The following is a 12,615-nucleotide window of genomic DNA, read 5'->3' as shown; positions in this document are numbered from 1 at the left end:
ACAATATATTTATTTGATTTTTATATTTTATAATAGTATTATATTTTATATTTTGTATATTAATATAAATACTACTTAAATTAATATAAATAATACTATTGCTGTTATTATATTGGCTGCTATTATTACAGTATAGCTTTACCTGTTGTAATAACTGTTTGATTTCAGACTGATATAAAATAGGTCCAAATGGTAAAAGTAAATATAAGCCTATATTATTATATATATAGTACAAAAAGTGTTTATTTAAATTATGGTTTAAATTATGGGTTAATATTATGCAGTCACAATTTTAGTTTTGCAAGTTTAAACTCTTAGAAGAATTATGTATAAATAAATAAACACGAACGCACACGCACACATGTCTGGTTTACTATCCTGGTGGGGACTCTCCATAGGCGCAATGGTTATTATACTGTCCACACTGTATTTTCTATCCCCTTACCCTAACCCTACTTCTAAACCTAACCCTTACAGAAAACTTCATGCATTTTTACTTTCTAAAAACAAAGCTTATTCTGTATGATTTATAAGCTTGACACGAGTCCCCATAATTCTGTGTGGATATAAAAACAAGACCGCAGACAATATATATATATATATATATATATATATATATATATATATATATATATATATATATATATACTTGGAAATACTGTGCGTACACACACACACGCGCACACACACACATATATATATATATATATATATATATATATATTGTGTGTGTGTGTGTACGCACAGTATTTCCAAGTTTGTAATGCCTTGTTAGATACACAGACAGTAAGTTTAGGTTGGTCTTTAAAAATATGTAAATTATGTGTAGGCTACTGCATATATGTGATATAATATTTTTTAGGTAAAGTTTGTTGTTCTTTCCACGGGCATCTCAATAAAAATCGACTTCATTTTGGTCTCTCCATTCATTTTCATTTGGGAAGTCAAGGAAGTTTGTGCGCATGTCCAGTATTTCGTTTGTGACGTCGTAATTCTGTAACCTATCCTAGAGCTCCTTGATCCAAACACTGAAAAGAGAAGCTCTCTCTCTCTCTCTCTCTCTCTCTCTCTCTCTCTCTCAAAGAGGTTTTACTTTATAAGCGAATTATTAAAGTGTTTGGCGTTTATATTAAGTATTTGTTTATGCCTTTTACCCATATAATTTGCACCTCCGTGAGATAATGTCCATTTATTTATTCTAAAGCAGAAATTCTTTAGTCAACAATAAGGTGTATACATTTGTAAAATGAGTTGTGTTATATGTAATGTATATATAATTATATATGTAAGTTATAATCTGGCATATTTAAATGATGTGCTTGTGGGGGCAGAAAGGACAGATTAATTGTACCACTTTTAAGCATCACCAATGAGAAATCAAATAACGGAGTGTGTGATTATGGCTCCTCCCCATCTTCTCTTTAAATGAGTGAGTTCACTGAAATGCCAAACAACGACCGCGAATACTTTGGATGCTGTAACACTCCTGATGATTCTGTCATTTCACTGACAACACCAGACACAAGATGAAGTTTCTATCGGATAAAACCGTGCTGGACACTGTTAGGGGATGCCAAATGCTGTCCGGATTGTGAAAGATCGTGACATGGAATGTGAACCATATAAAAACACTGCAAGAAGTACCCTATTTTTTTTCCATTTTCAGTTGGATGACAAGAGTACGTAAATCTCGGATTAAGGATTTTACGATTTTTTTTGTCCGTATTTATAAGAAGATGGATTAAAAAAGATCCTACTGATCTGAGGTCTTTAATTATAATGATAAAACTATTATATTTATTGTTGTTGATGCTGTTGATTTTGTTATCCTCTTTATGGTTAGTTTATAGAAAAAAACCTTGTTGAAATATATAGAATATCAAACACATGGTCGTAGACTGTAGATCCTCGATTTATTTTTACTCAGTAATTTAAAATATCATAGAATCGCATCCACAATAATAATAATAATAATAATAACAACTTTGGAGTGATAACAGACACAAAAAAGGCCTTTAACCTGAGATACAATATAATCTGCGCTGCGAATCATTTACGTCCTTCTCTCAGCAATATCCCGACTTGGATTGCTAAATTAGTTAATCGCTTATCCAGCGCAATTAAAAAACAACTATTCAGAGACGTGCTGAAATAAGTGTTATAAAATAGTGTGCAATTCCTTTTTAAAACAGTAGAGGGCGGCGAAGGCTTAACTAATTCATTTTGCTTAGTTGATTTAGGCTAGCCTGATTTTTCTCCTGGAAGTGTTAGGCCTATATATTCTTTGTAAATATCTCTCAGCCCAAACACACAACTGTGATAGTTTTGAAGTAGGCTGTGTATGAAACTAATGGTGCTACCCATATGTTTTTGTTTTGTTGTGTTTACTTCAATTCATTCTTTTTTTTTGACAAAGGTGTATATGTATTTTACACATGTGCAGTATATATAGTCAGTGACTGTTTACATTACAGTATTCAGTCATATTCTTCTAGTATTTTAGAAATACACTACCAGTCAAAAGCTTTTGAACAGTAAGATTTTTAATGTTTTTTTAAAGAAGACTCTTCTGCTCACCAAGCCTATCAAAAGTACAACAAAACAGTAAAATTTTGAAATATTTTTGCTATTTAATATAACTGTTTTCTATTTTAATATATTTTAAAATGTAATTAATTCCTGTGATTTCAAAGCTGAGTTGTTCAAGTTTATTTGATGACTAGAAAGTTCAGAAAAACCGCATTTGGAAATCTTGTGTAACATTAGAAATACCTTTATCATCAAGGCATTTCTAATCAATTTCTAATCAATTTAAAGCATTCTTGCTAAATACAAATAATGAATTTCTATAATCCCCCTCCAAAATTAAACTGACTCCAAGTTTTTAAAATAATTTAAATGTTTAACTATGTTTTAAATATTAATGATAAAAATAATAATAATAATAGTAAATGTTTCTTGAACAGCAAATTAGGATATTAGAATGATTTCTGAAGGATCATGTGAAAGTGAAGACTGGAGTAATGGTGCTGAAAATGTAGCTTTAATCACAGGAATAAATTACATTTTAAAATGTATTCAAATAGAAAACAGTTCTTTTAAACAGTAAAATATTTCAATTTTTTTAATCAAATAAATGCAGGCTTGGCAAGCAGAAGAGACTTAAAAAACAATAAAAATTTTACTGTTCAAAAACTTTTGACTGGTAGTGTAAGTTCTTTTTAAGTCTTAAAATAAAAGTAAATTCTTCCATATTGTATATTTCTTAAACAATTTCTATCCGTTCATCAAGTGAAAGGGATCCTGCTTATACTAATGCCTGGTAATACCCTTCTTACATGCCACACTTAATATATTTACAAGATCTCCTTTAAACACAACGTGTACAAACTTTCCAAAATACAATGTTGTGAAATCTCTTGGTATTTCATCTCCTAAAATCTTTTTATACTCCAACAAAACCATGTTCCACAAAGGTAATATTTTTGCACAGCTCCAGAATACATTACAGTTTTTCTCAGTTGCTTTGATGCATTTCTCAGATCAGAAATGAAATTCTCAAGGCTACTTATTTATACTCCACATCATCTAGTCACTTGTGCACATCATAATAGCAGTTTCTCATTCTTTTGAACAAGCTTTGGTACAGTCATACAATAGATTATGTACATTTGTCTGCATTTTCCTATATTATCAGTTGCTAATGTCATGTTGCTCAAAAGGTATTATATAGTTCTCTGTGCAATAGTCTTACCCCTCAAAACATCTAGTCATTAGTTCCTTGTATAAGTCATTAAATGCGAAAGTTGATCTATTTGTCATGAACTGTCAAGTATATTTTCTACATATTTCTTTTTGTAACACAAGTCTCTTTGTAAATTTGCCATGCATTATGCAGGTGAATCTTGACTTTCACTAATAAAGAGAATGTAGATCAACCAATGATAAACCAGTTGTCTGAAATTCCTCATATAGTGCTGCATGCAAAAGCAAAATTCTCCCTAAGAGGTGATTCCTGTGTTTACCTTTCTAATTTTGTATTTTCACTTTTGTGCCCATCCCAGATAGCACACGTATGTCTGCAAGATGTCTGTTAAAGATCGCTTGATCTGGAAAGCATCTGCTGTGTACAAACATCTGACAGACGTCTGTAAGATGTCAGTTTTACATCACTCTATCATAAACATTTTACAGTAAAGACATCTAATAAACGTCTATTTAACACCTGATAGGAAACAGACGGATTGCAGATGAGCGAATACTAAAAAATATGTCTTGCAGATGTAAATACATCAAATAGACGTCTCAGTTATGTAAGTGTGCTATTAGAGATCTTTCCTTTTATTTTCTATCACAATGACGTTGTAATGTGTGTGTGTTTTCAGACCACTAGTGAAAGTGTAATCCTATCCAGTCTTTCAATAAATATCCCCACATACAGTAATGTGTAAATTTGTACTTTTGTAATGTATATATCACATACATAAGAAGTGCAGCTTTATGCATTTCAATACAGTAACTGCCATGCAAACTATAGCCATAGCTTACATCAGGTAATGCTAATAGAGTGCACTGTTATACTGACAACATGATTAAGCATTTTGAATATCTTGTTTGTGAATAATGACACAAGGACTGTTCATTCAGATGGCACTGATACGTTCATTGACATATACTTTTGATAGACAAACTAAAGGTTTTGAGTAAGTTTGCAGGTAATCCATTGTGTTGTGATGTTTGTACAAATTGTTTTGAGAAATGCACATACTTCTTTGCAAATATTAAGAATGATTTGAGAAATGCACCAAAGCAACTGAGAAAAACTGTAAGATGGTCGTCATCGACCTAACCACAGATCCTCTTATCGCTTTATCCGCTTCTTCCATCATTGGTGCAATGAGGGATATGTTTTGTATTGTGTCAGTTGTGGGTAGATCTAGTGTGTTTAAAAATGCTTTCACCAGTTCTGTATTTTACAGTTGGTGGTTGAGAACATGATTTGTAATTACAATGATTTGTAATAATTTTCAAAAATAGTTTCAACCTTTTCTGGTTTGTATACTGATTTCCTGTATCTTGTAGACTGAATTTAACGTCTGTTGTTTCTTTAATCGCTGAACTAATATCTTTGTACTTTTGGGACCAGACTCATAATAGGACCAGTTCATATAGGCCTATCTCAACTTTCTCTAACTCACTTTTCAAAGTGTTGCTACTTCCATGTACTCACCATACTGTCTGAATGTTGTTTGTAAATTAGTAATAGTAATATAGATAGATAGATAGATACATAGATAGATGGATGGATATCAAAAGTAACCAGAACCATCCATCACACCCTGTAAGTTTGGTAATGAATTACTATTCGTGTCCCCCTCGTGTTTGTGGTTCACAGACAGTTGGCTAATGACGGTAACAGCCATGACATCTACCGTTGAAGCAGGTTAGTAGGGCAAAACACAAGAGGGGGTAGTTGTATGTTTTGACAGATCTACGCAAAACACTCTTTTTTCGTTCTTAATAATAAAATACATATATATCAATAACAAGAACAAGAACTGACAAAACTACCCAGTTTACTTTAATATTTCATCCCAGAGCGGAAGGACTAAGAAGGAAGCTAGGAAAGCGTACTTGCTTGTGATTGGCTCTTAAAATGAATGACAACAGAAATGGTCCAATCAGAGCTTGTTGCGAAGGTAATTCCGCCGCATGTGAGTGGGATTTTATGAATTATGCAAATTTGAGCAGTTGTTCCCCTCCTCGGATGAGAGGCTCGATTCAGGATAGCCGAGGAGTTTTATTGTTCTTAACCAAATAGAAAAGTTTTCGTCGTTCGCTGCGGAATATATCAGACGAGAATGACTCGTTTTGCTTCGCGTGATTAGATGGCGGCGCTGCGTCTCGGAATTGGGGTGTTATAGGCCAGGAAGTTATGAAAAGCCGGTAGTGTGTAAGTGCAGCAAACAGTTTCGCCGGTCGGGGCTGCTCTCTTTGTCTGACACAGAGAGTAGTCAACGCGTGCTCTTTTGTTTGGGGTTTTGTCTTTGTTTAACTGCAAACGGGCGATCTTTATTCTCGTTTAGGCCTCCCGAGGTTGAAATATTTGTTGTGAAACATGCACCACATGAAGAAATATTTCACCGAGGGACTCATTCAGTTTACGATTCTGCTGAGTTTGATAGGAGTTCGCGTGGATGTCGACACCTATTTGAGCGGCTACTTCTCGCCGTTGATAGAAACAGACGGAGGGCCGAGCTCGGCTTTCATACAGACCCCGTTTCACCACTACCGAGACACTGCGGAAGGCCATCAGGTGCATCCGAAATGTCCCGAACTGGACTATTTTTTCACCAGCCGCAGGCTGCTGAATGAAGTGCGTGCGCTCGGGTCCCCGGCCCGCTTCCCCACGCGTGTCAGCGCATGGCTGGTGCACCTGGTGCCTGATGATGGTTCTGATGTGGGTGAGCCACACGACCTGTCAGGGGACCCTGGTGACGAGGAGACAAATGCCGAAAATCACCGGGAAGAGGATGATCGCAGGGCTGGAGAGGGCTGCGGACTGTCAGGTTCTCAGGATTGCACTGTTTCAAGGCCTTGCTGTGCAACTGGAGAACTTTCCAAAGAGGTAACAATACAGTGCTGTATTACACACTTTCTGTACTTTTACTGTTATATTATGTTACGTTCACCTCATGGGACACGCCTGTATCCTCAGATGAACTGCTTTAAGTGTTTTTGCTGAGTTAGCCAGTTAGCTTCATGGCGAGTAACGTTAACGTTAGTATTTTGCACTCGTGAGCAACCAGAGCCGAAAGCGAAACAATAACTGACCCATCCATAAACAAATTAGTTTGAGGTTACATATTAAAGAAGTGCGGTTAAATATGGTCAGATTAGATTTACCTAGTTGAACTGATCGTTATTGAGCTTTAGGCTGTGGTTTTATATGTCTATTTATGTTGCTTCTCAGCAACTTTACTGCAGGCTTTTTGTGTGTGCAAGAAAATAAAAGTCGTGTTTACAAGGTAACTTATCTGTTCACCTGTTAATTTCAAGTTATGTACCTATGGCAACCAGATGTACAGGTGTCAGTCAGGTGTTGTCAGGCAAACACTGAATTAAAATGATAGGGTAAACATCAAGTACTTCAAAAACCGTTTATCAACATGCACACCTTTCCAATCAAAAATTAAGGAAACTTTTATTTTTTCCTTTTTTCTTTTCATGGGACAAATGGTTTGTAATAGTCTGTCTGAGGAAGGAGTGGTAAATTATCCTTTGTTCCAGCCCAAACCTGTTATTTCTTAAGTGATCTTACTTGATCATGTCTTGACAGAGCTCAGCCTAGTTTCTAAAAATCCGTTAGGTCATGTATTATCCCTAGAGCCGCCGTTTAAAGCATGTTATGCAAATACGTCTTCCTTTTCTACCACAGGTGCAAGCAAAATAAAGTTCTTTGAATGAAGTTAATCTAGTGATCTACTGTTTATTGTCTTAAACAGGTGGAGCATTTCTTTACTTGTGATTACTCTTGAATGCACTTTTCTAATTACAAATTTTGCTTCTTGGTTTTACTTTATAAGCCTCCTAAGGCAAGCCATTTTAATCCTTAATTTTGACATCCCAATTTTTTCAGGAAACTTTACTGAACCAAGTCAATGAGGAGGAGGATGAGGTGAAAGACGAGAGAGGGCAGGAGGAAACCAGCCCTGCTTCACTGAACCAGCTGACTCAGAGTTCTGCATTGGAGCAAGAGGTAAACAAGCTAAGTTCACTACCTGCCTAACAAGAGTGATGTGTTAATCAGGTTTAATATCAAAGGTTAATGTAATGCTAACATCAAATCCAGCATACTTACATAACGTTACATAACAGTAATTTAGGTAATGTTTTAATCATCCAGCTCTATGAACTGTGGTGTGAGATGTTAAAGGGATAGTTTGGCCATAAATACAAATTCAGTCATCGTTTACTCACCCTAATGGCATTCAGTTTCATTCATTTTCAAAACACAAATGAACATAAGGAATGAGAGATTTCTGTCCCTTCATTGAAAATTCAGCTAACAAAAAAGTTGATACTTCTAAATGTTAAGAAAGATATTGTAAACACAAGTGGTTTTATTCAATTCTTCAGAAAAGACATGATCACTTTATATGGCAAACAAATTTAAAGGGATAGTTCACCTAAAAATGAAAATGGTCATTAATTACTCACTCTCATGTCATTTGAAAACCTCTTAGACCTTCATTCATCTTCGAAACACAAATGAAGATATTTCTTTTGATATCCGAGAGCCTTCTGACCCTGCATAGACTGCAACACACTGACACGTTCAAAGGTGGTAAGGATGTCATTAAAATAGTCATGTGACATCAATGGTTTAACCTCAATTTTATGAAGCTACAAGAATACTTTTTGTGCACAAAGAAGGCAAAGATAACTTTATTCAACAATTTCTTCTCTTCTGTGTCACTCTCGACACTGTTCACAACAGTACCACAATGCATGTGTGCGGTGCTGCTGACACAGGAGCCGGTGTTCTGACGTAGAACCCGAATGTGATGCGCCAGAGGAATGCACAAGCATGCGTCGTGGTATTGTTGTGAATGTACACACAAAAATTATTCTCGTAGCTTCATAAACTTACGGTTATACTACTGATGCCACTATTTTAACCATGTCTTTACTACCTTTCTGGGCTTTAAACATGGTAGTTGCATTGCTGTTCATGCAGGGTTAGAAAACTCGGATTTCATAAAAAATTATTTCTGTTCAGAAGATGAACGAAGGTCTTGCGTGTTTGGAACGACATGAGGGTAAGTAATTAATGACAGAATTTTCATTTTTGGGTGAACCATTCCTTTAATTTAGGCTTTTATGAACAAAAATATTGATTAACGCACATTCATAGAGTTCATCGATTATCGTAAAACACAGAAGCTAAATGAGAACTTTCATTTTTGGGTAAACCATCCCTTTAAATAAGGGATCTTCAACCCTGCTCCTGGAGAGCTATGATCCTGCAAACTTCAAATCCAACCCTGCTCTAATACACCTGCCTGTAATTGTCAGGTAACCCTGAATACCTAGATTAGGTGTGTTTGATTGTGGTTGGAGCTGAAATCTGCAGGACGGTACCTCTCCAGGAGCAGGGTTAGAGATCCCTGCTTTAAATATTTTGACTATTTATATATTTTTTTGCTTCTTCTCATTACAGGATTTGCTGGGTAGCAATACCCTTCCTCCACCACTTTCTGGGCTTGAGCTTCCTCCGCGGTGGCAAGACTTCCTCTCTGAATTTGATGTAAGTAGTTTCTGTTGAAGACTCATCCATTAAAGGAATCAGTTACGTTCTTATGCATTTGGCAGATGTTTTTTTTTTTTTCTTCCCAAAATGACTTGCATTTAAAGTACGTTATGTTTAGTTCTTGCTTTCCTTTTGAATTGAACCCTTGACCTTGGTATTGCTAGCGCCATGCTTTACTGTTTAAATGATAGAAATGCAGAATATTGATCACCAGTGAAAATATATATGACTCATCCCATCACATCAGAATTTTGGTTACAGTATGTATAGATCCTATAACAGAAGTACACGACCAGTCAAAAGTTTTTGAACTGTAAGATTTTTAATGTTTTTAAAGAAGTCGTCTCTTCTGCTCACCAAGTCTGCATTTATTTGATTCAAAGTTCAGCAAAAACAGTAAATTAAAAAAAAAATGTTTATAAATATGCTTGGAGTCGGTATAATTTTTATTTATGTATTTATTTTAAGGGGGGAAAGCAAGAATGCTTTAAATTGATCAAAAGTGATGATAAAGACATTTATAATGTTATAGAAGATTTCTATTTCAGATAAATGCTGTTTTTCTGAACTTTCTATTCATCAAAGAAACCTGAAAAAATTCTGCTCAGCTGTTTTTAACAATCAGAATATTAGAATGATTTCTGAAGGATCATGTGACTGGAGTAATGATGCTAAAAATTCAGCTTTGAACTCACAGGAATAAATTACATTTTAAAATATATTCAAATAGAAAACTGTAGTTTTAAATAGTACAAATATTTTAAAATTGTTCTATTGGACTTCTTTAAAAAAAAAAACAAAAAAAAACATATAAAATCTTAGTGTACTGATAGTGTACATACTAGAATACATGTGGTTTTAATAGTATAGCCAAAGCATTATAGGTCCTTGCTTGAGACTAGTGTGAAAGAATTAATTACAGTGGGAATAAAGTCTCAATAGGTCTCATTCACTAATAATTGCGTGAATTTATTTTGTATTTCTACGCACGGGAGAAATTTGTACGTACATGGAAAAAAGAGTACATTTGACATTATTTTTCTTTTCCATCTACAGGATTTTGACTCCATGGTCCCCCAACGCATGTCCGACTTAGAAGCTGAACTTCCTAATCCCATCAGCTATGACGTAAGCCTTCAAGATGCAATGGTAACCGGAGGAGATTCAGCTAATTCCAGGCCCACGTCGTCCCGAACGCCTCTCTTCCGTCTGGAGTCCACTAACTCCTCTCACTCAGACCCGTCTCGGAGCTCAGCAGGGGCACTTCCTTCATCGCTCTTCTGTTTGTCTGGGAACAGCTCTCGTAATGAAACCTCCCCTTCACAGATAGGAGGCTATCTAGATGAGGCTGTTTTTGACCAGATCAACATGTTGGATCTAGGTAATCTCGGTACGATCGACCCTCAGATGCTGGACGGCATGCAAGGGGACATGGACGCTCCATGGCTTGAGGATTCAGACTCTGGCCTGTCTTTGGAGAGCAGTTCAAGGAGCCCCGCTTCCCCGTCTTCATCGTCCGATTCATTTTGTGAGGATGAGGGTGGAGCTACAGGCTACAGCAGTGAAGTGGAGTCTCTTTCTTCAAAAGGCGGAGCTTGTGCGGCTGCTTACCGTGGTTGGTCACCTATGAACCTTATGGAAAACATCTGGCACGATCATACCTATTCAACCTCACAGGCTGAAAATTCCACATCATCTAGCTGGTTCACGGCTATCAAACAGGAAGTGATGAGCGAAGATGAGACCGAACCAGAAGAGATGAGTCGCGACGAGCGTCGGGTGCAGTCATTGGGTCTTCCGTTTTCAGCCTTTCAGATTGTCAACATGCCTGTTGAAAACTTCCTAGAGCTGCTGGACAGCCAGAATCTGTCAGGATCAGAAGTCACGCTCTTGCGCGACGTGCGCAGAAGAGGTAAAAACAAGCTTGCCGCACAGAATTGCCGCAAGAGAAAGCTGGATGCTATCGTGTCCCTGCAGGGTGAAGTTGAGGGCCTGTCGGTGCAGCGGGACACTCTCCTGCGCCAGAGATCCCACACAGCCAAAGCACTTTCTGCTGCTGCAGAGCGCTTCGAAACGCTCTCGCGGACTGTTTTGAGCCAACTTCGGGATGAATACGGACATCCGCTGAACCCTGAGCATTACACACTGCACTGCAGTGCTAACGGACGGGTGATGGTTCAGCCTCGCACAAACACGACTTCAAGGACAATGACAAGTAGCAAGACAGTGAAGAGAAAGAAGGACAAGAAACCCTAAGAGACTTTTGAGTGTGTATGTGTGTGCGTGCATGGTGTTTGTGTTGACATACAAATATTTTTATGTTTTCTGGAAGGTGAGTTTTTATCCTTGAGATGAGGGCATTTCTCGCTCTTCTTTGTTCCTAAAAGCCATTCGCAACTCAAGTGGAGGGCAGAAAGACTGTAATAAATACTAGGAGTATGGGAGTAGCCTTGTTCACTTGCAGAGAGAATGTACTGAAAACACTGGACGTTGTGAATAGTAAGAGTGTGTATAAAGAGTATTTCTAAAGAGCACATTTGAAAATTAAAATTCATATTGCTTTTTTGTTTTTAATTTGTTAATTTAAATGGCAAGTTACTAAGTAAAGAATGTTTACGCACTGTAAAAAAAAAAAAAAAAAAAAAAAAAACAATTGGTTGAGTCAACTTAAAATAATTTTTTACCCCACAAAATTAAGTTCAGTTTTACTAAGTGACAACTTAGACATTTGAGTTGATTCAACTTACAGTTAAGCAGTCGAGTAACAAACAAAGCTGTTAAATTTAACAAACCAATTTTTTTTTAGTTTAGTCATGTTGAATATTTAAGTTGTCACTAAGTACAACTTAACATTTCAAGTTGACTAAAGTTATTTGTGTTGACAACTAAAAATTTTACGGCAGCAGGGTAACAAATTATTTTCAAATTGACTCAACAAATTGGTTTTTTTTTTTTGTTTGTTTGTTTGTTTGTTTTTTTTTACAGTGCATATGGTCACTGGAAGACCATGTTGAAAAATGTGCATCACTATTTTTTGCCGGAATGAGTTTAAAGAGCTTCTGGCATTCGCGCACTCTCATTTTGATCTTAAAGTGTTTTTTTTTCTTTTCTGCAAAACACAAATGTCCATACAGTGAAAATCAATGGGGTCCAATGTTGCTTGTTGTTGACTTTTTTTTGCATACTACAGAAGAATGAAAAGCATACAGGTTTGGAACAACATGAGGATGAGTAAAAGTTTTGAGTGAACTGTCCCTTTAACATGAAAAGCCCCACAGCACTGACTTTCATTTGAACTATTT

The 12,615-nt window shown here is 36.2% G+C and overlaps 1 protein-coding gene across 1 annotated transcript; it reads left to right on the top strand.

Annotated features, from left to right (window-relative positions):
* The first annotated feature begins 5,747 nt into the window (after positions 1 to 5,747).
* nfe2l3 (nfe2 like bZIP transcription factor 3) lies at positions 5,748 to 12,069 on the top strand. The gene is made up of 4 exons (XM_051136920.1): positions 5,748 to 6,628; positions 7,640 to 7,759; positions 9,224 to 9,310; positions 10,370 to 12,069. The coding sequence occupies exons 1-4, from the start codon at positions 6,119 to 6,121 to the stop codon at positions 11,567 to 11,569; spliced, it is 1,917 nt and encodes a 638-aa protein (XP_050992877.1). The 5' UTR covers positions 5,748 to 6,118; the 3' UTR covers positions 11,570 to 12,069.
* Positions 12,070 to 12,615: the final 546 nt, after the last annotated feature.

The sequence above is a fragment of the Labeo rohita genome, chromosome 19, assembly GCF_022985175.1.
Source record: "Labeo rohita strain BAU-BD-2019 chromosome 19, IGBB_LRoh.1.0, whole genome shotgun sequence".
NCBI classification, from domain to species: Eukaryota; Metazoa; Chordata; class Actinopteri; order Cypriniformes; family Cyprinidae; genus Labeo; species Labeo rohita.
The sequence above is the reverse complement of the archived record's forward strand: the minus strand, read 5'-3'. Positions and strand labels throughout refer to the sequence as shown.